This window comes from Sus scrofa, chromosome 18 (genome assembly GCF_054392235.1).
Source record: "Sus scrofa isolate SSC_HxYL_T2T_F1_AM1 chromosome 18, Sscrofa_HxYL_maternal_Yorkshire_Landrace_v2.0, whole genome shotgun sequence".
NCBI lineage: Eukaryota > Metazoa > Chordata > Mammalia > Artiodactyla > Suidae > Sus > Sus scrofa.
The window spans coordinates 18282709-18309595 of NC_139400.1; the positions used below are offsets into that span (position 1 = coordinate 18282709).

Below are 26887 nucleotides of genomic sequence, written 5' to 3' on the forward strand. Positions count from 1 at the left end.
TTAGAAGCTGGGATGTGTCAGACAGCTTTTGTTCTTGTCTATTAAGTTAAAACTGCAGTGTGAAGCACCATTCTAAGGGTTTTACATGGACTCTCATTTAATTTTCACAACCATCTCTGGGTAGGTACAGCTATTCTTATTTTAATATTGTTGAAACCGAGCAGGACTCTGTGGGGCTCCTGGGCAGAAAAGCCTTTCAGTGTCCCTCACTTCTTGTTTTTAGAAAATAGGTCTGATTCAGCCTCCAGGACCTTCCCTGAATCCCTGAAGGGCAGGTTCAAAAGTTGCTAATTAGGGAAGAGAGGGGGGGGATGCAGAGACCAGGGAGGAGCAGTCAAGAAACAATAGTGTAGCCTTGGGGCAGGGTCTTGGTTCCTCCTCCAGGAATATACATAACAATATCTTTGAGCTCTTCTGCAGAACTAAAACCCCCAATAAGTGAAAGATGTTAACTACTTGATGAAGCATTCTTGTTCCAGAAAGGAGGACCATCGGAACCAGTCCTGAGGCCACTAAACACCAGCTTAGAAGAAGAATATAAGCTTGCGTTTACACTGATCCTTATATGTAGCCTTATTTTCCACTCCCCAACTATAAAACTACCTCCAATTCTCTTCCAGACTTTAGACCTTTAACCTGCTGTGGTCTCCTTTGCCTGGCAAAGTAATAAAGATTTTTTTTCCCTATCTCCCCGCCTCCACATTTCTATTTGGCACCAGTGGACAGAGTTTCTGCAACATCACTTCTTTTACAGATGGAAAGCAGGAGCATTAAGGTAAGTTGGCTTGCTCCAAAACACGTTGCTGGGTCTGGGCAGAAGCCTAGAAGTGACAGACAGCTGACTCCACAGACTTTGCTTAGCCATCTTGCTATTCTCTTGGATTTAAGGGATAACACTTTTTATGTGTGTGCCCCAGGCAAGTGGACGTTCCTGGGCCAGGGATCAAACCCTATCCACAGCAGCAACCTGGGCAGTGCAGTGACAACGATAGATCCTTAACCTGCTGGATGACGAGGGAACTCCACGGAGAGAACATTATTAACAACTTTGGTTGAAAGGAGAAGACGTGTTCAGTCCCGCCAGGCGCTATGTTCAGTGACTGCGATACATACCTACCACATAGCAACCCTATGTGGTAGGACCTACTCATCCCCATTTGATATAAGGAACCTGAAGCCGGGAGAAAATTGGTATCTAGCCCAAGTTCACAGTGTAGAGCCTGGAAAGTCTGGATTCAAACCCAGAACCCCAGTCCCACTCCCCCCCTCCACTGCATCAGGCACCCTGGGGGAAGTGTTCTGGGTCAGAGCCCTGCAAAGTGAGGACTTTGGTTCCCTAGACTTGAAGCCTGGGGGCAGTAGTGGGTAGCTGAGGGGAGGGGCAGCCTGGGGAAGCCCGCCCCAGCCCCGCCCCTCTCAGGCGGAGCTGCCTCGCCCACCAATCAGCGCGCTGGGGGGGCGTGCCCGGGGGGCTCTCCAGCTCTGGCCCGCACTTCGAGCTGCGAGAAAGCTCCGAGACGCGACGCGGGGCCGCGGGGAGCGAGCGGCCGCCTCAGTGTCCTTCCCCTCCCTACCCCTGGCCTCGCCGCCTTCTCCCCGCAGCCGGACCGGAACTATGTGATCCCGGAAGTTCCGGCGCCATTGCTGTGTGGGATAAACAGTAATGGCGGAGGCTGCAGCTCCCGGAACAACAGCCACAACACCCGGAGCAGGAGCGGCAGCAGCGGCGGTGGCAGCGGCCTCCCCCACCCCTATCCCCGCAGTCACCTCCCCGTCCCCGGGGGCGGGGGGCGGGGGAGGCGGCAGCGACAGCGGCGGCGGCGGCTGGACTAAACAGGTCACCTGCAGGTGAGACGCAGCGCTGCCGGGCGCGGGGAGGGGGCCGAGACTGCGGAGGAAGGGGCGGGCGGAGGTGGGAGGGGAGCCGGCGTTTCGCAGCCGCTACTGCGGTGCCGGCGTTGCTCTCGCCGCGGCTGCCGGCGTTGCTGTCGCCGCCGCCGCCGCCGCCGCGGCCTCGCTGCCCGCGCTGCGTCAACCCCCGCAGGGCGCCGCGGCCGGGGCGCGCGCGGCGTCGCTGCGGGTCCCCGCACCGCCCGCCGCCTCCCCGCGCTCGGCGGAGCGGCGCGCACAGGCAGAGGTAGGGTGACTCCTCCCTCCTTTTTATTGTCGCCGGATCCGCCGCTCCCTATCCCCAGCTTGCAGGTTCGGGAAGGGGCTTGGCGGTGTCGCTTGGAGCCCGCCTCCCCGCAACCTTGCGAGGCCGGGGAAAGTCGCCGCGTGTCCCGGCTAGGTGGCCTTGCTGCCGGCTCCGCCGCCGTGTCATCCGTTTCTAACGTCTTTCTCGGGTGCCCTCGCCCCCCACCCCCTGGAGCGGTAGCTTTTGTTATTTCTTCTTTGTATGTTTATTGAGGTTGGTGGTTCTGATCTTTGTCTCAGAACCGAGTGCCGGGCCGTGTCCTCTCCTCCGCTTTAGGATTTACGTGCTGCCATTCCCGTCCCCCGGGAAAGGGTTTTTTTCTTTTGAAATCCACGCATCTTCTTAAGGGAGCCTAGGGAGCTCGTCCCTCCCCAAGGAGAGAGATTTGGTTGGGATGTCAGATGACAATATTTGAAAAAACAAAGTGATTAGAGGAGGAGGGCTGTACGGATATGTGTAAACATGTAAACAGTTATGGAGCTGTACGTACAAAATTAGGGCATTTAATTGGATGTCGTAGTTGGATTTTTAAAAATGCGATCGGTAGCGACTGGAAGCTTTGTTTTTTCTACTGGTTGAAAGGAAATCTTTGAAACGCCAGTTTTCACCTAGATGCGGTAATTGATGTCCAAATACTTCGTATACAGAACTTACAGTCCTGGTATTAGCGAGAGTGAAGCGTTCCCAATGCTTAATATGATACGTTTAAGGCGTGAAGGAAAAGATTAAGTTTATGTTCAGTACCGGGTTGGAGAAAGCATAAAAACTGTTTTCTGTATTCTGTAGCTTCTCTTATCAGATCCTAAGAATACTACATATTTTGCAGTATCCCCAAGAATGAGAATTCCTATCCGTAGAGCCATGTATTTGAGTCTGTTCTTTCTCTGCAGTGCTGCAGTTGATTTATATGTGCTAGGTGAATCTCTTAAAGGAATTAATGTATGGTTTATATTCCCGAACTTTGTAGTCATTCACCCTTGCAGTTCCAATCTCCCTTCATAGACTGAAAATAATCTTTTAATATGTGGGTTCTTTAAGAACTCCGTACAATGCCTTGATTCTTACCCCCCCATCTCCAACCTCAATATAGTTTAGCCTTGAATACCAATCCCTGACTTGACATGACCATATTTTGCTTGTCTCACTGTTAAACGGAATTTGTTGTCACTTCTACATTTTACTTTCCCCAGGCACTTTTACCTGGTCCGCTTCCCCTTTTCTAGTTGCTCACCAGTATATATCATCAGAATTCAAGACAGAGCTCACCACACACATCATTCCTCCTTGCCACCCTTTAGGGTCTTTGCGTTAATGAACTATCCTAGATCATTCCTGGACCAGTGGGAATTTCTTGCCCATGAACCAATAGACTTATGCATTTAAGGAATGTACTTAGCTGAATAATCATTTCTAAGAAGCTTTGTGTATCAGATGCAGGCTTGGATGTGCTATGTTTTTGTTTTTCATATAAAGCTGTCTCTGGCTCTTGCTTGAGACAGTTGTCCCAAAAAAGTACAGGCTAGTCTTGGGTTTTAGTATTTGACATTGCTTCCAGTTCTAAGTACTAGCACAATCTCCCATGTAAAAAAACAAAACCAAACCTTTCTCCTTTGAATAGGAGAGTACCCGATTATCTTGAATGATTTACTGTGTAAACTCTGAGATCTCTTGAGAGCAAGGGTCCTGTTTTGTTACTGTATCTGTAGGGCTTTTACTCAAGTAGTATCTGGTGTACCCAGTAAGTGCTTGAATTGATGTTGATAAATCCACACCTACAATTGCTACTTTGATTTATGCTTGCAAGATTCCTTTAGTTTTGTTCAAAAAGAAGAAAGAAAAACCCTCTTAACAGAGACAAAGGACCTGATAGAACATGTGTGCATCGTTCTGGGACTACCTCACTCAGTTATTCAGTAAATAGCCATTTTAGTGCCTGTAACAAGAAACATAGAGCTAGACGTCGAAGGAACTGCAGAGCTGCACTGTCTTATAAATTAATATTTTCATTGTGTTTGATAGCAAAATCTCCTTCGAAGAGAATTCAGGATGGAGATGCATTCTAGTTTGTGCCTTTTTCCCCTACCTCAGGATTTGACTAAGACTCTTTTCTTCAGTCTTAGAAATTGTTTGGATATTAAATTTGTTTTTGATTGCTCAGAATCATCTGTATTTTCCTGTTGGTTAGTATTTTCTAAATATTTCTCTTGAAATTTTGTTTCATTGTGTTTAATTTTCACAGCCTAAGAAGAACCTAGGTATACCTTTCCCAAAGGACTGTGTTATGCTGCCCTCATGCGGCCATTTTTGGTATCAGGAATACTGTAAAGTAGAAATGCTGTCTTGCTGCTTCTAGCCTGTGGCGGGTAAAGCAAAGTTGTAACTTGCAAGTTACTTTGAATTCAGACACTGCTTTATTAGAGTGCTTCTACAGTGGTAGACGAGAGTATGGGCAGTTGAAATAATACACAAAGAACAAGTGTTTATTTTTATTTATTTATTTTTTCAAAAACTTTAAGTGTGGTTAATAGAGCTTGAAAATGAAGGGAATTTTTCCAGAAAGTTTTTATCCAAGTGCTGTGATAATCCATAGCGAAATTTATTACTTTCAGAATTTAGGTTTTTTTGGGGGAGGGTTTTTTGGTCTTTTTCTTTCTAGGGCTGTTCTGGCAGCATATGGAGGTTCCCAGGCTAGGGGTCTAATCAGAGCTACAGCTGCCAGCCTACACCACTGCTCATGGCAACGCCGGATCCTTAACCCACTGAGCGAGGCGAGGCAGGGGATCGAACCCGAAACCTCAAACCTCATGGTTCCTAGTCGGAATCCTTTCCGCTGCGCCACGATGAAAACTCCCAATATTCTGTAATTTCTATAAATCCTCAGGCAGTGGTTATCATGCCTAGAAGTACTGAGGCTACTGTAGTTCTCCTACCCTCTCGAGCTACTGTTTGGGTTTCTCTAATGTATCTTGGCGACTTTGCTTAGGTTTCTAAGAGGTAGACAATTGAGGATTCTAATAAGTTGTGTTTGTCTATTACTGGACAATGCCCGCTTGGAGCCATAGAAACTTCTGGGCGGAAGGAACCATAGAAATCATTCACCCCAGCCTTTAACTGAAGGAAAGCTCAGCCTGGGCGGTGGCATCAAGGTGAAAGTGGATGGTGCCTTTTTGGTGGTGGCATTTTATTTTCTTTTTTTAAGTGCCTAATTGGTTTTATAATAGGGAGAAGTTCTTGAGAGAGTTGCCCTTTTTCCCTTTTCTGTGACAGCTTACACTATCCGCGTCATGATCTCTTAGACCTAGAGATGGGTTGGCCTGAGGGGATTTCACAGCGAGGGTATGTGTGATTCTGGGTGTGCTAATGGTATCCCTGAGAGACAAAAGACAAGTAAAACAAACCAGAAACCCAGACCATTCATACCAAACAACCATGTAAAATAATGCTTAGTTCTTGGCGGTAGCTAATTAGGGCGTGTATACCAGTGTTTCTGTGGATTCCACAGTATCAAATGATTTGGTGTCTGCTTGAATTCCTTCAGCGATGCTAGTTTATGGACCTCAGGACCTTCTTTCATTGCTGGAGAGTCTTTATGTTGAGCCAGATTTATGATGTATCTTCCTTCATATATTCGCTTTTTGTCAGGATTAGTGTTGGAAAAGGTTATTCCTTTGTCTTGTGGTTAAACTACTTCAGTTAACCAAAATCAACTAATGGCATGGCATCTAGACCTCTTGCCCTGTTGGTTGCCTTACTGTTTCTTAACTCTTTTTTTTTTTTTTTTTTTTTTAAGTGCAAATTTTTTGGAAAACTTTTATTTTTTGCTTTTTAGGGCCACACGTGGGCAGCTTATTGGAGGTTCCCAGGCTAGGGGTCTAATCCGAGCTACAGCTGCTGGCCACCACAGCCACAACAACACCAGATCGGAGCCGCATCTGTCACTACAGCACAGCTCACAGCAATGCCAGATCCTTAACCTGCTGAGCAAGGGCAGAGGTCAAACCCGAAACCTCATGGTTCCTGGTTTTGATTCATTTCTGCTGCGCCACAACGGGAACTCCTCTTAACTCCATTGTTAATGTGTACCTCTTACAGTGTGTGGTTGGAGGCAAGTGTAGTCAGGGGATGTGGAATGAACCTGAGTACCAGCAGAGACACACAGCTGTACTGTGTACATGCTGATTTTAAAGTTCTTATGTCTAAAATGAGTGGTGAGGAGTTCCCTGGTGGCCTAGGTGACAAGCATCTGTCATTGCCAGTGCTGTGGTACAGGTTCAGTCTCTGGCCTGGGAATTTGTGCATGCCGTGGGTGTGGTCAGAAATTAAGAATGTTGAAACTAAGACGAAATAACTTACTGAGGGTCACACAGCTAGTGACAAGGCTGGAATTTAAACAGCCTTCCAGAGTTCCCATCGCAGTGGTTAACGAATCCGACTAGGAACCATGAGGTTGCGGGTTCGGTCCCTGCCCTTGCTCAGTGGGTTAATGATCCGGCGTTGCCGTGAGCTGTGGTGTAGGTTGCAGACGCGGCTCGGATCCCTTGTTGCCGTGGCTCTGGTGTAGGCCGGTGGCTGCAGCTGCGATTCGACTCCTAGCCTGGGAATCTCCATATGCCGTGGGAGCGGCCCAAGAAATAGCAAAAAAAAAAGACCAAAAAAAAAAAAATAAATAAACAGCCTTCCAATTCTGTACTTTTTATTACTACTTAGATAAACAAACAATGGATGCAGCCTGATTGTAGTAACTGTTCTGGTAGCTGCAGCCACTGCTGGCTCTTGAAACTTAAGATGCACTAAAGTCCCTGGATGTAAATGTCTATAGTCAGTTGGCCAAGGATGGGCACCTGGAAGAAGGCGGCCTCGTGTAGTGTTTTAAAGTTTAAGACTAACTATGATGTTTCCTTGTTTCAGATCTTTTGGTGATTTCTTGGCTGCTTTAAGATAACTTGGCTTAGGAGTTGCCTGGTGGCCCATTGCGTTAAGAACCTGGCGTTGTCACTGTAGTGGTGCAGGTCACTGCTGTGGTGTATAGGTTCGATCCCTGGCCCAGGAACTTCTGTATGCTACAGGAGCGGCCAAAAAATAATAACTTGGGTTAAGAGGCCCTGCAGAAATCTGTTGCCTGGCTTTCTAGACCTATTTCCCCACAAGGGTGCCCTGTTCACTTCATTCTTGCTCATTGTTGTATTATGCTCTTGGTCAAAAGGTACTCATAGGCCATACTACACTGTCCCAGGTTAGCCAGTCTATTTGTTTTGTATGTTTTGTTTTTTTGTCTTTTTAGGGCTGCACCCACGTCATATGGGGAGGTTCCCAGGCTAGGGTTGAATCGCCAGAGCCACAGCAACACCAGATCGAGCCGCATCTTCGACCTACACCACAGCAACGCTGGATCCTTAACCCACTGAGCGAGGCCAGGGATGGAACCCGCAACTTCAGAGTTCCTACCTAGTTAGATTCGTTCACCACTGAGCCACAACGGGAATTCCAAGCCAGTCTATTTCTTGACTCTGATTTTTACTCTTTCATTTTGGATTCTCAGGAGCAGTTTTTACCATCATGAATGTCAAAAAGTGGTATAGGTGTTGAACAGTAAAGTGCAGGTGTGAGGGAATTAAGCTCCCTGAAGAAACAGTGTTGAGGAGTTTCCACTATGGCACAGTGGTTTGAGTCCAACTGCAGCAGCTCCAGTGCTGTGGAGGCTTGGGTTTGATCCCCGGCCCAGTGCAATGGGTTAAAGGATCTGGTGTTGCAGCAACTACAGCTTGGATTCGAGTCCCTAGCCTGGCAACTTCCATGTGCCTCTGGTGCAGCTGGAAAAGAAAAGAAAAAATGTTAATGTCAGCAGCTGTCAGGTCCTTATTCATGGGAGATAGTGACATAACGAAGAGCGTACTAAGCTTAAGTGCGCCAAATGATTGCGGGCATGGCAAAATGAGATTTAAGAACAACCTAAAATGCTGAGATTTGTGCCTGAGATTGAGGACTTAAACCTACCCAGTTGGAGATGTCTGGGTAGATATTTTATCAAGCTTGAAAACTGTAGCAGTATATGCATCTCTGACTTCAGACTGACCCCAAAGAAACATTGAAGATATGCATAGACAGCTTTGTTTTGTGTTTAGAATTGTGAGCCTGAACGTTCCCACTGCGGATGGGGCCGTAAGCAGCTGTATTCAGTGAGACTGTTTCAGAGGAATAACATTTAACTGTGGATAATATTAGAGATACTTTGAAGCATGATTATACTAGTGGTGAATGCAGTGAAATTATCAGTGATTTGTTTGGTGGTTGTGCTTTTTTTTTTTTTTTTTTTTTTAAGTATTAATCTCTTTATGCAGTCAAATTACCTATTGGCACAAGTGGTTTAACTAAAAATTTCGTTACATGATGCTCAGACAGCTTCATAGCTTTCATAAAGTTGTCCTGGAGTTGAGCAAAAGTTCAGACCAAAGTTAGACTGTTAGTTTGATGACAGCTGAAATTAGGTTAATTATAGTTAGAATTTGACTTCCTACTGGTTTGTTTGTGGTCTTTTTAGGACTGTATCCTCAGCATATGGAGGTTCCCAGGCCGGGGGGGTCGAATTACAGCTGTAGCCGCTGTTGCCTGTGCCACAGCCACAGCCATGCCAGATCTGAGCTGTGTGTGCAATTTACACCATAGCTCACAGCAGCGTGGGGTCCTTAACCCATTGATCGAGGCTAGGGATCGAACCTGCATCCTCATGCATGCTACTCAGATTTGTTTCCACTGAGCCACAAACTGAACTGCGTACTGTGCTGTCTTGTTATGGACTGAAACCCTAGGGCACTCTAGGATCTTGATAATTATAACTGTTCCCATTAAGATGTTACATTTTTTTTCTGTGTTACCTACTTGCTAGTAATGTCACATTTCAATTTGAGGCAGCCTTCTTCCAAGCTCCTTAGGTGACTACATGAATCTGTTTTCTGTGTATCATTCAATTCAGTTAACAAGTGGATTCTACCTACCGCCATTGTATCTACGATGTCTAGATAACTGTGACATTTAGACCAAGGAAATAGACACTGTTTTCCTTACTCGGTACTAGTTGTACATAGATGGATATTTGGGGGAATGGTGGCCTGCCAAAATTAAATCTTCTTAACTTTGCTCAAGAGAAAGAGACTGATAGAGGGCCAAAGAATAAAAAAGTGACCTCTGACGAATGAAGTCAGTGATTTGTGGGGGCTGGTTCTGCCTATTTTACAAGATCAGAGTTATCTATAGAAAATACCCTACCCCTGATCCCCACCTGGTTCTTAGAGAATTACAGGTACTGCTTGGCTCCTCCCTCTTTCCAATTTAATAGGTTTGAGGTAAGATCTGAAATTTTACATTTCTAGCAAATTCCTAGTCCATGCTTGGTTTTCCAGAAACTTCTAGTTAGGGATACATGTGAAGGATATAATAAAGTGATTTCTCTTGCGTCTACCTTTGCAATATATTTTACTTTTTTTCATTTCTTTTGTCTTTTTAGGGCCGCCCCCAAGGCATATGGAAGTTCCCAGGCTAGGGGTTGAATCAGCTGTAGCCGCCAGCCTCCACCACAGCCACAGCAGCATGGGAATCCCAGCCGTGTCTGTGACCCACACCACAGCTCATGGTAATGCCAGATCCTTAAGCCACTGAGTGAGGACAGAGACTGAACCTGCATCCTCATCGATGCTAGATGGGTTGGGTGACTGCCGAGCCATGGTGGGACTTCCCATTTCACTTGTATTTTCATGTGTGGCTTTTAAAGAATTAAAATGGTTTCTCGAAGAAGTGAAACAGAGTAGTCTGGCCTGTTCCAGTTTATGTTGTTTCTTGCTTCTTTGATTCTTTGACAGAAGACGTAAGTTAGTGGAAAACGAGCAGCTACCTCTGTGGGACTGTGAAATGAGAAGGGTGGTCACATTTAACCTGCAGACAAGATAAAAGACCATCTGAGAGTTTCAGTTGGGGACCGTATCTATAGGCAGCCTTCTTGTGGTACCACCCTGGATAATTTTATGGTCATACAGACTAGGTCTGCTTCCTTCGTGTTCGCGTAGATGGAGTAGAATAGCAGAATACACTGCTAGTCTAGAGTGCTCCTTTGTTACTGGTAGAATATGTGGATCATGACTCCTTTGGGTGCTGCCTTCAGTCTTTCGTAATCCGACTTGTGGTTCTTTGTCTCGCAGGTATTTCATGCATGGGGTTTGTAAGGAAGGAGATAACTGTCGCTATTCACATGACCTCTCTGACAGTCCATACGGTGTAGTGTGCAAGTATTTTCAGCGAGGGTACTGTATTTACGGAGACCGCTGCAGGTAAGAATTTGTTTGTAAATCAGTTTTGTTCCGGGGTGAATGGAGACACTGGGAGAAAAAAAATGAGAGTAAAATACGTAATTCTGACAGCATCATAAATGATAGATTTAAAACAGTACTTTGCAAAGTGCTCCCTGGGAAAGTTAGCACATCAACAAATCTCTCCCTTGCAGGGAATGTATTACATTAAAAAAGGAGTTCCCACCGGGACTCAGTGGGAAGGAACCTGACTAGTATCCATGGTGAGGATGCAGGTTTGATCCCTGGCCTCACTCAGTGGGGCGGGGACCCGGCATTGCCGTGAGCTGTGGGATAGGTCTCAGATCTGGTGTGGCTCTGGCTGTGGTGCAGGTCAGCAGGTGCAGCTCTCATTTGACCCCTAGCCTGGGAACTTCATATGCTGCAGGTGTGATCCTAAAAAGCAAAAGCAAAAAAAAAAGTGTATTAGTACAGTCCTAAGTTTAATTAGTGCCTAAGGAACAGTTTCTGCAAACCTAGGGACAGGGCGTGGTGATGGTATATTTGTAAATGGCTTTTCCTTTCAAGACCGGAATGAGGTGCATATTTGACCAATTGGGACTAGTTTCAGTTATTCTCTATTAGTATGAATTATGGTGAGAAAAGTGGGATCATGCGCACTAGTTACTAGTTAAGAGGGTTTGTCCTTCCAACTAAACTTTCCTAAACTACCTGAGCTCACAAGAATAATTTTTTTTTTTTTTTTTTTTTTTTTGTCTTTGTTGTTGTTGTTGTTGTTGCTATTTCTTGGGCCGCTCCTGCGGCATATGGAGGTTCCCAGGCTAGGGGTCTTCGGAGCTGTAGCCACCAGCCTACGCCAGAGCCACAGCAACTCGGGATCCGAGCCGCATCTGCAACCTACACCACAGCTCACGGCAACGCCGGATCGTTAACCCACTGAGCAAGGGCAGGGACCGAACCCGCAACCTCATGGTTCCTAGTCGGATTTGTTAACCACTGCGCCACGACGGGAACTCCCTCACAAGAATAATTATATGCTAAAATTTAGTGGAAATACTTTAGAAATATCTCTAGTATCTCTCAGAGTATTGGAGAACCAAGAGTGATTCGTTATTAAGTAATCTCTATCTTCCCCTAACTAAGACCTAGGGGTCTTAGTTACCTATTGATGTTAAACAAATTAATGTGAAAGTGAGCAGTTTAAAAACAACAGTTGGAGTTCCTGTCATGGCTCAGTGGTTAACGAAACTGACTAGGAACCATGAGGTTGCGGGTTCAATCCCTGCCCTTGCTCAGTGGGTTGAGGATCCGGCGTTGCCATGAGCTGTGGTGTAGGTTGCAGACGTGGCTCGGATCCTGCATTGCTGTGGCTGTGGTGTAGGCCTGCAGCTACAGCTCTGATTAGACCCCCTAGCCTGGGAACCTCCATATGCCACAGGTGCGGCCCTAGAAAAAGACAAAAAAAAAACACCAAAAAAAAAAAAATCACACATAGTTTATTATCTCATAGTTTCTGAGGGGTCTGGCCTCTGGGGGTACCTTAGCTGGGTGATTCTAGTTCAGAAAGACTCTTTAAGAGATGAGCAGTCAAGGAATTCCCCCCGTGGCTCAGTGCTTAACGAACCCGTCTAAGATCCATGCATATGCAGGTTCAATCCCTGCCCTCGCTCAGTAAGTTAAGGATCCTGTGTTGCTGTTAGCCGTGGTGTAGGTCACAGACGTAGCTCAGACCCTGCATTGCTGCGGCAGCTACAACTCCAGTTCTACCCCTGGCCTGGGAACCTCCATATGCCTCAGGTGTGGGCCTAAAAAGACAAAAAAAAAAAAAAAAAAAAAAAAAGATTGCAGTCAAGATTTCAGCAAGGGCTACCATTACCTGAAGTCTTGGTGGGGGCTGGGCCATCACTCTTTTGGCCACAGAAGTTCCAGAGCCAGGGGTCAAACCAGTGCCGTAGCAGTAACCGGAGCCCCAGCAGTGACTCTGGAGATCACTTTCTTTTTTTAAAGGGCTGCACCTGTGGCACATGAAACTTCTTGGTCTAGGGGTAGAATTGGATCTGCTGATGCTGGCCTACACCACAGCCACAGCAACACCAGATCCGAGCCTTGTCTGGAACCTACACCACAGCCCACTGGATCCTTTAACCCAGTGGGCAAAGCCAGGGCTCTAACCTGCATCCTCACCAGTCAGATTCTTAAGCTGCTGAGCCACAACCCCTCAGGGATCACTTTTTAACCTGGCTCACTCCCACGTCTGTGGAAGGGAGTCTTAATTTCCTCGCCACAGGGACCTTTCCCCAGGGCTGCTTCAGTGTCTCTGCACTTGGCAGTTACCCGTCCCCAGAGGAAGTGATTCAAGAGACAGCAAGGGTGAAGCCATAATGCCTTTTTATGACCTAGTCTCAGTGTCACACACTGTCACTTCCCCTATATTCTGTTTTTTATAAGTGAGTCACTAAGTCCAGCCCACGTTCAAGGGGAAGTAAATTGGGCTCCACCTTGTGAAGGGAGGAGTAACAAAGAATTTGGACATATTTTAAACCGTCACAGTAGGTAAGATATTGACAATGTCATAGCCAGTTTAAGCGTCCTGTTACCAGAAAAGAATTCTGTCAGATGTTGGTACAAATGCTTAGAGTTGAAAAGACTAAGAAATTGTTGATGGGTGGGTATTGATGTTAGGTTCTCAACTAGAAAATCTGTTTTACTAGAAAATCTGGAAAAAACTGTAGGAAGGAACCCAGAAATGGAACCCCTGGTATTTGAGTTTAGTGGTCCAGTCGTTTTGCCCTCTGTTAATTTTTTCATTGCATTATTTCTGGAAAGGAGAAAAATGCCACTCCTTCTTTAGAGACTAGAAAAACCCCAGGTAGGTCCTTCTTTTTCTCTCTCCCTCTCTCTTTTTTTGGACTGAGCCTGAGGCATGTGGAAGTTCCCAGGCCCAGGTTTGGGCACTGTAATTGCCAGGTCCTGAACCTGCTGCACCACATGGGAGCTTCCTCAGGTAGGTCTTTTGTAGTCACAGCGTTGAAGGGAGCAAAAGGTGTTAGAAATTCATCCTACCATGAAAGATCGAGTCCCTTTTTTTTTTTTTTTTTTTGTCTTTGCCTTTTCTAGGGTCACTCCCGCAGCACATGGAGATTCCCAGACTAGGGGTCTAATCGGAGCTGTAGCCACCGGCCTACACCATAGCCACAGCCACGCCAGATCTGAGCTGAGTCTGCAACCTACACCACAGCTCACGGCAACGCTGGATCCTTAATCCACAGAGCAAGGCCAGGGATCGAACCCACAACCTCATGGCTCCTAGTCGGATTCATTAACCACTGCGCCACGACAAGAACGCTGAAAGATCAATTCTTTGTAGTAGGATGGTCTCTGCAGATTTTTTTACTTTACTTTGTTGTTATTGTTTTTTAGGGCCGCACCCACAGCATATGGAAGTTCCGGGCTAGGGGTCCAATCGCTGCCAGCCTACTCCAGAGCCACAGCAACACAGGATTTGAGTCACGTCTGTGATCTGCACACACCACAGCTCATAACAGCGCCGGATCCTTAACCTGCTGAGCAAGGCCAGGAATTGAACCATGTCCTCATGGACACTAGTCGGGTTCATTACTGCTGAGCCATGATGGGAACGCCACTGCAGATTTTTAAGACCAACTTAATTGTTAGGGGAGATGAGTTGCTTGATTAGGCAGTCAGTTGAAACCTGTAAACTATAGGAAGAGAGGAATTGAATGTGTTCGAGGAGACGGGCTCAAAGGTGAACATACCATGTGACAGAATGCAGAGGTGGCTCTTAACAGATAAGTGTCTTATTTCAGAAGAGAGAACTCAGAGTTCCGTTGTGGTTCAGTGGTTAACGAATCCAACTAGGAGCCATGAGGTTGTGGGTTCGATCCCTGGCCTTGCTCAGTGGGTTAAGGATCCAGTGTTGCCATGAGCTGTGGTGTAGGTTGCAGACGTGGCTCGGATCCCCCGGCTCTGGTGTAGGCCGGTGGCTACAGCTCCGATTCGACCCCTGGCCTGGGAACCTCCATGTGCGGGGAGAGAGGGCCCTGGAAAAGGCAAAAAAGACAAAAAAAAAGAGAGAGAGAAGAGGTAACTCATCTGCTTGGACCTGAGAGGTAAAATGAATGGTTAAGGTTAAATTGAAGAAATCTGAGCTTAAGGCCTAGGCTTCGTGTGTTAGCTTATTTTTCAGGTAGCTTTGCCAGCCCCAGTGGCGTTCCACGTTCTCCTTGGGAGTGAGTACAGAAGCCCTTCTGAGCATAACCTGTACTGAGTGGGCTTCCTTGCAGGAGACAGGTTGAAAGCCAGGGAGTGAGGTGGGCGCCCTGTTTTGGTGAGGCTCTGATGTTTTGGGGGTGTGAGTCACCTAATCAGCTACTTTTTCCTTTTTGTAATAAGGAAATGGTCCCTCTATGAGCTGAATTGAGAGCTCTTAAGATAAAGTGAAAGGAGGGAAACATCCTTCCTTGTTAGTTGTCTGCCTAGAAGGAAAGTGGGGAAGGGGAGTGATAATTATTTGGGGCGGGCTGATAGAAGTGCTTGACTAGAGATGAGCTAAAGAAGGAAGAGGGTGGGGCTGGTTCCAAGACCACTTGTTTCCTTGTTAAAACTGGACTTGGGACTACTTTTCACTCTTACCAGGAAGTAGGGATCTTTTTATACAACTTGGCCAGTGATCAGGGATCTCAAACAGTCTCACTCCTCGTGCAGGGAATAGTTTATAATGAAAGATGATATCCTAGTTCCAACAGTTCAGAAGTGTTGGTGCCTCAGTGTTGCATAAGGGGTGCGGCTGCTTAGTGCACCAGGTTCCCTGTCTGTCGCCCAGGACTGTTGTACGTGTTGGAGACGATCTGGTGTCCTTTGTCCCTGCTGAATAAATGCCAACGGGAGGCTCATTGTTTCTGAACATGCCACTTGCCAAAGGGGTAGTGTCTTCTTGGTTGACAACCATTGTTCTGGTATCTTGTTTCCTTTGGAGGGTTTTTGTTTGTTTTTTTCTTCTTTCCCCTATAGACTTACTGAGTCTCAAATTAAAATCTGTAAAGGCAGAAATCAAACTTTGGAGTGATTGGGGTAGAGAGTTTCAAACCAACTAAAGTGTCTGTCTTTTGTGTAGAGGTAGAAGAAAAATGATGTAGAAACTAAGTATATCAGTATTCTTTGTAAATGAAAAACTCTGTATTAGGGAGTTCCCTGGTGGCTCAGTGAGGTAAGGATCCCAGCATTGTCACTGCTCTGGCTCAGGTCACTAGAGTGGTGCCAGAGCTTCACATGCCGAGAGTGTGGCCAAAAACAGAACAGAAACTCCCCCCTCCCCCACCCCCGGCCCCTAGTATTAGTCTCAACATTTTAACTCACCACTTAATACTTTGGGTAAAAGGACCAACTATTCTGTGATAGTACATTAAAGAATTAACTTAAGTGTAAAAAAGCTGCTGTCGTGGACTGCAAATCCAATAGATGTGAGAATTCTCCTTAGCAGAGGTTGGCGGACTCTCAGGACAGGGCCAGAGAATAAATAGTTTTGGCTAGGCCAAACTGTAGAGTCTCTTGTAGGACAAAGCAGCCGTAGATAATACACAAGCTAATAGATGTGGCTGTGTTCCAATGAAACTTTATTTGGGGACACTGAAATTTTAATTTTATTTATGAATGGCGCTATGCCAAAACCATTCCTAGCTACAGCTGGGTTTGGCCTGAGGCCCTAGTTGGCCAATCTCTGCTCTTAAGGGCCTCTGCCTCACTGGACCATTACTGTTTTTAGTTTGCTACTTTCAAAATGGAGTAGCTTTTGCTTTGTTTGTGTCTTTCTTGCTTGATCACTTCTTTGTATTCTGTCTTTCCTAGTACTTAGCAATTTACCTCAGAAGCATGTTATACAGATCTATTTTGTACTATTTACAAATGTGAACTTTTCTTGCTAATCTATGCTTTGAAACATTTCATTATACCTTGTTGATTCCTTTACCTTAAAACCCAAACGCACTTCTTTCAGAAAGTTGGTTGTATTTTCAGTTTCATGGATGGTGATGAGCACTTTCGCCCTGTCTTTTAAGTATGAATCATTTACCCTGAAGTCCTTGAAGTGAATATGGCGAAGGAGGAAGTGTCATGTCTATTTCTTAGACTCTATGCATCTTGACATTTAGTTTTTATTTAATCCTTTATAACGTCCCTAAAGCCCTGATGGCTTTCTATTTTGGTGAAACTGGCTTTGGTTTTTTTTTGTTTTTTTTTTTTTTTTTTGTTTGTTTGTTTGTTTTTTTTTAGGGCCACACCTGTGGCATGTGGAAATTCCCAGGCTGGGGATTGAATCGGAGCTACAGCTGCCAGCCTACGCCACAGCCACAGCCACGTCAGATCTGAGCCACATCTGTGATCTACACCACAGCTCACGGCAACACTGGAGCCTTTAACCCACTGAGCGAGGCAAGGGATCAAACCTGCATCCCCGTTGGGTTTGTTTCCTCTGAGCCAAAATGGAAACTCTGAAGCTGGCATTGTAAATTTGAGCCTAGCTTACTTCTAAAGCCTGGAATCTCAAACTTAAAGGCTGTGAACATAATTAAAATATTTTTCTGGGATTCCCTTTCAAACCAGAGTCTTACTAAATCTGAGAAGAGGAGTTCCCTTTGTGGTACAGTGGAAACGAACCCGACCAGCGTCCATGAGGTTGCGGGTTCAATCCCTTGCCTCACTCAATGGGTTAAGGATCTGGCATTGCTGCAGGCTGTTTGCTGTAGGTTGCAGAACGGCTCAGGTCCTACATTGCTTTGGCTGTGGCTGTGGCGTAGGCCGGCAGCTACAGCTCCGATGTGACCCCTAGCCTGGGAACCTCCGTATGTCGAGGGTGTGGCCCTAAAATAAAAAAAAGCCAAAGAAGTGAGGACCTGGGGCTGGATTTCTAAGGCTCCCTAAGACACAAAAAGAGCAGTGCCTTTCAGTGGAACTTGGTCCAATAAATGTAAATACTAAAAGGGCTGGGCAAACTACAGCCTGTAGAGCCAACCTGGCCAAAGGCTGGTTTTGTAAAGTTTTATTGGAACACACAGTCATGCATGGTCATTTAGATAAGCTGCTTTTTTTTTTTTTTTTAAGGGCTGCACCTGTGACACATGGAGATTTCCAGGCTAGAGGTCTAATCCAGGTTACAGCTGCTGGCCACATCCAACGTGGGATCCGAGCTGAGTTTTTGACCTGTACCACAGCTCACGGCAACACCGGATCCTTAACCCACTGAGCAAGGCCAGGGATTGAACCCTCAACCTCATGGTTCCTAGTTGGATTTGTTTCTGCTGCACCACGACGGGAACTCCGGCTGCTTTTTTTTTTTTTTTTTTTTTTTTAAAGTGAGCAGCTGTGGTATATGGAAGTTCCCAGGCTAGGGGACTCATCGAAGCTATAGCTGCCAGCCCCTACCACGGCCACAGCAGCTCAGGATCAGAGCCGTGTCTGTGACCTACACCACAGCTCATGGCAATGCTGGACCCTTAACCCGATGAGCAAGGCCAGGGATCAAACCCGCATCCTCATGGATCTTAGTTGGGTTTGTTAACCACGGAGCCACTAAGGGAAATCCTTTTGAACTGCTTTTGAACAGCTGCAGAGCCAAATAGTTGTGACTTTGACAATATGACCCGCAGAGTCAAAAATCTGTATATATTTGACTCTTTAAAGTATAGTGAGGAGTTAACCATGAGGTTGCGGATTCGATTCCCTGCCCTCGCTCGGCGATTTAAGGATCCGGCGTGGTCATGACTTGTGGTGTAGGTTGCAGATGCGGCTTGGATCCCGAGTTGCTGTGGCGTAGGATGGCAGCTGCAGCTCTGATTCGACCCCTGGCCTGGGAACCTGCATATGCCCCGGGTGCAGCCCTAAAAAGACCCATTGAGAACTCTTCTAGATACTTACATCACAGCAGAACAATGGGAGGAAAAAGAACGTCTACATGTATGTGTAACTTGGTCCCCGTGCAGTACAGCGGGAAAAAAAAGACAAAAGACCAAAAAAAAAGTATTGACCCCTGGTCTATGGCCCTGCTACTCACTGGTCCCTGAACCAGCAGTATTAGGCATCATGCGGGGGTTTGTTTAGGTATGCAAAATTACGGGCTGCACTCCAGACTTAGAAATTAGGTATCTGGGAGTTCCCGTGGTGGCGCAGTGGTTAACGAATCCGACTAGGAACCATGAGGTTGCGGGTTCGGTCCCTGCCCTTGCTCAGTGGGTTAAGGATCGGGCGTTGCCGTGAGCCGTGGTGTAGGTTGCAGATGTGGCTCGGATCCCTTGTTGCTGTGGCTCTGGCATAGGCCGGTGGCTACAGCTCCAATTCGACCCCTAGCCTGGGAACCTCCATATGCCGCGGGCGCGGCCCAAGAAATAGCAACAGCAACAACAACAACAACAAAAATTAGGTATCTGCCTTTTAAGTTTTGCACAAAATTCCTATACACAGTAGTTTGAAAAGAACCTAAACGTAGGCTCTGGGAACATAATGTTCCATATAGAGGCTTCTGGTTAGGGAGTGACTGCTGACTTTTTTATCTCATTTATTTTTAAGGTATGAACATAGCAAGCCACTGAAACAGGAGGAAACAACTGCTACAGATCTAACTGCAGAGTCATCCCTTGCTGCTTCCTCAAGTCTCTCAGCAGTAGTTGGACCAATTGTTGAAATGAATATGGGTGAAGCGGAGTCAAGAAATTCAAACTTTGCAACTGTAGGAGCAGGTTCAGAAGACTGGGTGAACGCCATCGAGTTTGTTCCTGGGCAGCCCTACTGTGGCCGTAGTGTGTATTTTGAAGAATAAAAACAAGTTAGAGGGCTAGGGAGAGTAGGTCATTTATTAGCTGAATTTTTACAGCCTTCCTGCTCCCAGTCTTGATGTTTGGCCTAATCTTAAGACTCTAAGATTTGTTTACCTAAGATTTAACCGATGGAATAAAAAAAGCTTTTTTAGTCCCACTAGTAATGAATTTAGAATGATTCGAAAAACTGAAGCCTCTCTCTTTTAAGGAGAGTTGCCAGGAAATATATAAAAATTTTTTAAAAACAAGCCAAATCTTAGAAACATCAGCATTTAAATTTTTTTTAATCATAGTTGACTTACAGTGTTCTGTCAGTTTCTGCTGTACAGCAAATCGACCCAGTTATATATAAGTATATGTTCTTTTTCTCATATTCCATCATGTTCCGTCACAAGCGATTGGATATAGTTCTCTGCGCTGTACAGCAGGACCTCATTGTTTATCCACTACTAACCCCGAACTCCCAGTCTGTCCCCCTCCCTCCGCCTTGAAACATCAGCTTTTAGAAACAGATTCTTTCAAGAGCAGGGGTATTCGTTTCGTAGACTCATTTCGTTAGATGAGCTTCGTTTTGGGGTTTAACCGAAGTTCTTTTTGCTGTGTATTCAGTTAGCGTCTCAGTTATCCTTCGAATATCTGCCTTACCGTCTGGGACCTTTACCGCCCTCTCAAACATTTGCAGCTGCTCCTTCCTGCACTGAAGCACCCCTGCAGAGCTCGGTGACCAAGCAAGAGTCCGAGAAAGAGCAAACTGCAGTGGAGACGAAGAAGCAGCTCTGTCCCTATGCTGCGGTGGGGGAGTGCCGCTACGGGGAGAACTGTGTGTATCTCCACGGAGACCCCTGTGACATGTGTGGGCTGCAGGTCCTCCATCCCGTGGACGCTGCCCAGAGATCACAGCACATCAAAGTGAGTCCTGCATTAGGGGGATGTGGACGGGAGTTTCCCTTTCAGCGAAACATTGGGTGAACTGGGTGTTACCTGGGAGGAGGAATGTGTTCCTTCTGGGCTTTGACTGGTTTATCAAGAAATGGTGCATTGAGAACCTTGGGCTTATGTTTCCCTTTTTACAAAAATAAGAGCTTTTCCTGAGATAGACATTCCACACAATTTGCTTTTCTAAAATGCACATTTCAGTCATTTTTAACATACGTACAGAGCCACCATTGCCACTATTCTCTCTAATTTTAAGGCGTTTTCTTCCTTCCTTCTTTCTGCTTTCTAGGGCTGCACCCGCGGCATATGGAGGTTCCCAGGCTAGGGGTCGAATCGGAGCGGCAGCTGCCAGCTACACCGCAGCCGCAGCCACACGGGATCTGAGCTGCAGCAGTGGATGAAGGTTTGTTTCATAGTACGGTTCTAAGCCCATTTGCAGAATGAATGTTTTTGTTTGAGAAGACATTGTATTACAAGCCTTATATTTATTAAATTTTGCTTCTAATAATCACCATCTCTATTAATCTGTGGGAGTTACCATTGTGGCTCAGCGGTAACAAACCTGACTAGTGTCCATGAGGATGCAGGTTCAATCCCTGGCCTCACTTAATAGATTAAAGATCGGGTGTTGCTGTGAGCTGTGGTGAAAGCTTGCAGATGTGGCTTGGATCCTGCTTGGCTGTGGCTATGGCCTAGGCCAGCAGCTGCAGCTCTGATTCAACCCCTAGCCTGGCAATCTCTATACCTAGGAAGTGTAGCCCTAAAAAGAAAAAAGAAAATTTAATTTGGTTGTTGGGTGAAACACCATGTAAGAGTTTAAATCCTACTTCACAGCCTGTTGACTTGTGCATTTCAGCAGGTTAAATCCTTTGTGTGTTTACTAGGGATAGTAGTGCCTCCTTCATTCATTCAGAGGGTTTTGTTTTGTTGTCTTTTTGCCTTTTCTAGGACTGTTCCCGCGGCACATGGAGTTTCCCAGGCTAGGGGTCTAATCAGAGCTGTAGCTGCTGGCCTTCGCCACAGCCACAGCAACATGGAATCCAAGCTGAGTCTGCAACATTCGCCACAGCACACAGCAATACTGGATCCTTAACCCACTGAGCGAGGCCAGGGATCGAACCTGCAACCTCATGGTTCCTAGTTGGATTCGTTAACCATTGCACCACAATGGGAACTCCCAGAGGATTTTTCTTTAAGTTTTAGGAAAAAGATAAAAATATATACTAAAATAGGGAGTTCCCTTGTAGCACAGTGGGTTAAGGATCTAGTGTTGTTCCATACGCAGCACAGGCTGCAGTTATGGCATGGATCAGTCTCTGGCCTGGAAACTTCCACATGCCGCAGGTGGAGCCAAATACATACATACATATATATGTGCTTAATTTTCAATTCATCAGGAAATAAGGGCAAAGGAAAGTAACATATGTATGTGTGTATATATATATATACAGTGTGTGTATATATAAATGTATATATTTTAATATATATATAATATACTGAAATAGTGTTCCGTGGGACTATGGGTGATTTTTTTTGCATTTCCTATAATTAGCATGTTTTTTATAGAGGGCTCTAATGTTATGTCAGTTATACCTCATTTAAAATAAAACGTGGAGTTCCCGTCGTGGCACAGTGGTTAACGAATCCGACTAGGAACCATGAGGTTGTGGGTTCGGTCCCTGCCCTTGCTCAGTGGGTTAACGATCCGGCGTTGCCGTGAGCTGTGGTGTAGGTTGCAGACACGGCTCGGATCCCGTGTTGCTGTGGCTCTGGCGTAGGCCAGTGGCTACAGCTCCGATTGGACCCCTAGCCTGGGAACCTCCATATGCCGTGGGAGCAGCCCAAAGAAATAGCAAAAAGACAAAAAAATAAATAAATAAAATAAAACGTATGTGATGACCACACAAAAACTTGTACATGAGTGTTCATGGCAGTTTCCTCATAGCCCCAAAGTGAAAACCACCCAAATGTCTATCACCTGATGAGCGGACAAAGAAAGGGTAGTCAGTCCATACAATGGAAATATTACTCCGCAGCAAAAAGGAACAAAACGATCGCATATTCTCCAGCATGGATAACCTTGAAAATGTCTGCAATGAACAAAGCCAGTAACAGGGAGCTACATATGTATATGAAATGTCCCGAGTAGGCATGCCCCCAGATGCGTGGTTTCTTAGGACCAAGGGTGTCGAGGGAGGAGTGAGTGTCGGCTCTGGGTGGGGGATTCTCTTTGGGGTAATGAAAATAGGTTAATATTGACTGTGGTGACAGCTCAGTGCATACACCAAAACGTCAGCACTTTGAATGTATGCATTAGATGGTATATAAACTATGTCTCAATAAAGCGGTTCTGTTTTGCATGTGAAGCTTATGGGACGGGCACATGATTAACTGTCCCCTGGTGAATAGGCCCACCGTGTGAGTGCACCTGTACTCGCCTGTGGACGGAGCTGTTTTTTAATGTCACGGGGAGCCTTACCTTTTCAGTTGACTCTGGTCCCCTGAGCGGGAGTCCTGAGCTGTCAGGTCGAAGTCTGCCGGGATGCCCTGACTTGACGGCACCTCTGTCTCCGTCTCTTCCAGTCGTGCATCGAGGCCCACGAGAAGGACATGGAGCTCTCGTTTGCCGTGCAGCGCAGCAAGGACATGGTGTGTGGGATCTGCATGGAGGTGGTGTACGAGAAGGCCAACCCCAGCGAGCGCCGCTTCGGGATCCTCTCCAACTGCAACCACACCTACTGTCTCAAGTGTATTCGCAAGTGGAGGAGTGCTAAGCAGTTTGAGAGCAAGATCATAAAGTGAGACTCCTCCCCAGTCTTCGTTTGTGCTTTCTCTTTTGGGGAAGAATTTAGTATCTTGTGCCACCTCTCAACCAGACGGACCGCATTTAAATGCATGCATTTTACCTTGAAACTGGGGTGTTCTTCTAGTCGGGATTTCTTCTTTGTATTTCAGCTAGCTTCTAGATTAGTTGGTCTATCTACTTTTATTGGAATGAGGAAACCCTATGTATCAGTCAGTAGAATCTTCGTGCTTTTTCCAAGGAGATTGTGTTTAACGGATTAGCCAAGTTAGGCTCAGAGAACAAACTTACCCAGCTCTGAATGTACGTACGTTTCCTGACATTTTCCATTTTCCACTTTTCCTATTCCATCCATGAAGCTAGCCAATAATCCACCATCCTTAAAGATTGTTCTCATAACTGAACAAAAACCACATAATCTAAACAGAGCAAAGTTACAAGAAATAAATTTATTTAAACGAAAGAAAAAAGGAGTCTGTGTGAAATGTCTTCTTTTGTTGGGTTTTTTTTTTTTCTTTCTTTTTTTTTTTTAACCTAAGTTATTTTGTTTAATGACCTGGCTAGCCATTGAGTTGAATTTGTAAAGGAGCTTGTCTTGCCACAGAAGTGTGACAGTGTATGGGACCCTTTCAGGAGATGCCCCTTTGCCTTTCTTTTAAGTCTGTAAATCTGGAGGTGACACACCAGGGTGTGTCTTGAAGGAGAGTGGGCCTGTAAAGGGGAACTTGCACTGCAGCCTGTTCATTGTTTCAGGTCCTGCCCAGAATGCCGGATCACATCTAACTTTGTCATTCCAAGTGAGTACTGGGTGGAGGAGAAAGAAGAGAAGCAGAAACTCATTCAGAAATACAAGGAGGCAATGAGGTATGAGCACTGCAGCCTTTTCTCAGCCAAGATCCCAACCTGCTTGGGCTCACTTTGAAAAGAACAGCGCTGCATTATACACTCCTACCTCCTTCCTACCCTCTCTTTTTTACCTGCCAGTACAGTTTATTTTGTCACCCCTGATACCGCTTAACCCATTACGTATCTTGCTGTAACACGGTCCTTGGCGTGCGCGCCAGGGGCCTGTGTGATGATGAAGTCTGTTCTCCTGCCGGTAGCCGAAGCCCCCGCGCAGGCTTCTGCCTCCTCCTGGGTCCGTGTGTTCGTTGTCCTGTATTCTTGTCGGGGGGGCTGTCGCGAAAATGTCCTCTCTGCTGGATCTGCGGTGCCAGAGCTGTTAAAGCAGCTAAAAGCCAGTTGTGTCTCTCGCCAGTGTTTCATGCAGCAGCACACACATGATTAAGAGCACACCTTGGGGAGGGCCGTAGCAGACCTGCTGGTTCTTTCCCTCCCTTTTTAGAGAAACCCCGGATGATAGTCAAGTACGGACCTGAAATCCACTGTGAATAAGGGTTGCGATATTTTCCTTTCCAGCAACAAGGCGTGCAGGTATTTTGATGAAGGACGTGGGAGCTGCCCATTTGGAGGCAACTGTTTTTACAAGCACGCGTACCCCGATGGCCGTAGAGAGGAGCCACAGAGACAGAAAGTGGGAACATCAAGCAGATACCGGGTAACTCTCACTGTTTTCTTAAAGGCGGGGAAATGCCACACTGTCTGTTGAGTCCCGCACAGATTGGGGTAGGGGACAGGCACAGGAGACCTAACAGCCAGGCCCGGGAGCCAGGCTAGGGTAGAGACGGCGGAGACCAAGCACAGCCAGCTGGGCGGGCTCCGAGAGGAGCACCAGAGCGCCTAGCGCGCCGGCCTCGCGTAACCGGAGGGGAGGAATTGGTAACGCCAACCCTAAATACCAAGTCTGGTTCGTCATGCCCTCTGGTGTGTGCTGGACGGTTTGCCTTAGAAACCACAGGATAGAAGAAGCCGCTGGGCAGTGCCATCCCTATCACGGCCTTGTTTTTTACAGGCCCAACGAAGGAACCACTTCTGGGAGCTCATTGAGGAAAGACAGAACGGCAGCCCCTTTGACCACGACGAAGAAGAGGTGGTCACCTTTGAGCTGGGCGAGATGTTGCTTATGCTTTTGGCCGCAGGTGGGGACGACGACCTGACAGACTCTGAAGACGAGTGGGACTTGTTTCACGATGAGCTGGAAGACTTTTATGACTTGGATCTATAGCAGCCTTGCGCGGCGCGTGAACTGGTCTGCCGAGCCTCAGCAGCTGTCCCCTGCGGTGGGGTGGCAGTGCCCGTGGTTCTCTCCTAGGCAGGCCTCTCAACTCCAGGTGCTGTCGTAATAACTTTTACCCAGGGCCTGTCTTCTCAACCCCTCACCTTTCCCCAGGGAGTGTGTTTTCTCTGTTTAAAAAAAGTTACAAAAATAAATCTTCAAGTTAGTTTTTTTTTTTTTTTTTTTGGTAACGCGAATTGAACCATCAGACAGCGTAGGTTTGTTGCGTCATCTGTTTCCAGCCAGGTCCATGCGGCTCTAGGCTAGCGTTTCTGGACTTGACACACTCACTTGGAGGAGCCCAGGTTCGAAGGTAGCAGCACTGGCCCTGCTCCGGGGTCCGAGAGTAGGGGTGATGGGGGACGGATCTGAACTCTGGCAAGTAGCCTTCTGCTCTAGCCTTAGGAGGTTTCTGCACAACTGTGTTTGCCTTGCTCTGTGATCCCTACCCCGCGTACTTGTTCTGTGGTTTTGGTCTCTTGTTTAATTGCACACAAGTAATACTACTGTTGGGTAGCCAGAACCAGGTGTGAATGTGTTGAGATTTTTTTAACTCTGTGTAGCACGCTAGGGAGATGGTGAAAGAACACACGTAAAGACACAGCGCCGTATGTCCCCGCCAAGTGGGAGGTTGACTCCCCGGGGCTGACGGAGTGCGCGAGTGTGAGCGTGTCACAAGCCTCTCCTCCCTGCCTGGTTGCAGTGTTTGTAGCCTTAGTGATAAGACCTGCTTTAGTGGTTTCAGCCTCGTGTGGCAATAGGACAAAGCAGTGCATGGGTAGCTGTCGTAGAGCAGTGCTGGCTCTGTCTGCCCGGTTGAAGTAGAGGGTGGGCCCGGCCGCAGGCGGTTCCGCTGCCTGGCCCTCCCCCGTGCCGTCCCGCGTGCCAGCACCAGCTGGGTCCAGCACCAGCTGGGTCTCGATACACAGTCGCAGTTCATGTGTTACGATCCCCTCGGCCTTTCCAGGCCAGGCACTTTTGAACAAACCTCTGTCCTCATTGGACGGGTTTTGTTGTTGGGTTTTTGTGTTTGCTCTTGTGGGTATTTGCCTCATTCCATCCCTGAGCTGTGCAGCTAGACGGCTGTGATTCGACACTACCATTCTGAGGCATTTCCTGTAGTGGAGTGATGGGTGCGCGGGAAGAAGTCACCCTTTTCCACTGCAAGGGGAGGGGTGGTCACCCACGAGACAAGCTTAAGTCTCATTGGTAGAATTCCTTGGTTGGAAAGTCCAGTAACTTGGAGATGCTCCTGCTTTGTCCACCTACTGCTTTGACCCCCTAGACCGCCCGCCATTCTTTCACCTTAGGGAAAAACAAGTAATTGTTTCAGAGGTCTCTGTATTTTGCAGGTGCCCTTTTGTAAGACGCACTTTTCCCAAATAAAACAATGTCAAAAACCCGTAAGCTGGTTGTCTGTGTTGTGTAACGAGCGGCTTTGAAGTGTGCTGTCAGAGGTGTCATCGCCTCCTGGGTCCTCCGCTGGATTAGTCATGTTTCTGTGGCTGTAAGTTGGCGCCTTTCCTAGGACACCGAGCCTGCCGCGAGATAGAGGGGAGCCTTACCAGCTGGGATCATCATTATTGATGGTTTAGAATTTGCAGGACTAACCCTTAGGCCTCCTTTATTGGCCACAGGCACAGCCAGTTTGTA

The 26887-nt window shown here is 46.7% G+C and overlaps 2 protein-coding genes across 4 annotated transcripts in view; both read left to right on the plus strand.

The window, feature by feature from the left end:
• The window catches only part of SLC37A3 (solute carrier family 37 member 3), a 398944-nt gene that overhangs the window by 288275 nt on the left and 83782 nt on the right, over positions 1-26887 (plus strand). The gene's annotated exons all lie outside the window — the stretch shown is intronic.
• MKRN1 (makorin ring finger protein 1) lies at positions 1504-26641 on the plus strand. 3 transcript variants are annotated; one of them, XM_003134608.5, is made up of 8 exons: positions 1504-1848; positions 10387-10515; positions 19072-19301; positions 20002-20228; positions 22839-23053; positions 23812-23922; positions 24478-24616; positions 24971-26641. In XM_003134608.5, exons 1-8 carry the CDS (start codon positions 1664-1666, stop codon positions 25181-25183), a joined length of 1449 nt encoding a protein of 482 aa, XP_003134656.1. In that variant the 5' UTR covers positions 1504-1663; the 3' UTR covers positions 25184-26641. The 3 variants fall into 3 exon arrangements, with proteins under 3 accessions (XP_003134656.1, XP_013839124.1, XP_084861390.1); XM_085005264.1 differs by lacking the exon at positions 1504-1848 and adding an exon at positions 1949-2137; XM_013983670.3 differs by lacking the exon at positions 10387-10515.

Coding starts and splice junctions, on each gene's coding strand:
- MKRN1 (XM_003134608.5), top strand. CDS start 1,664: ATGGCGGAGGCTGCAGCTCCCGGAACAACAGCCACAACACCCGGAGCA. Junction 1,849..10,386: donor ACTAAACAGGTCACCTGCAG/GTGAGACGCAGC, acceptor TTTGTCTCGCAG/GTATTTCATGCATGGGGTTT. Junction 23,054..23,811: donor TTTGAGAGCAAGATCATAAA/GTGAGACTCCTC, acceptor TCATTGTTTCAG/GTCCTGCCCAGAATGCCGGA.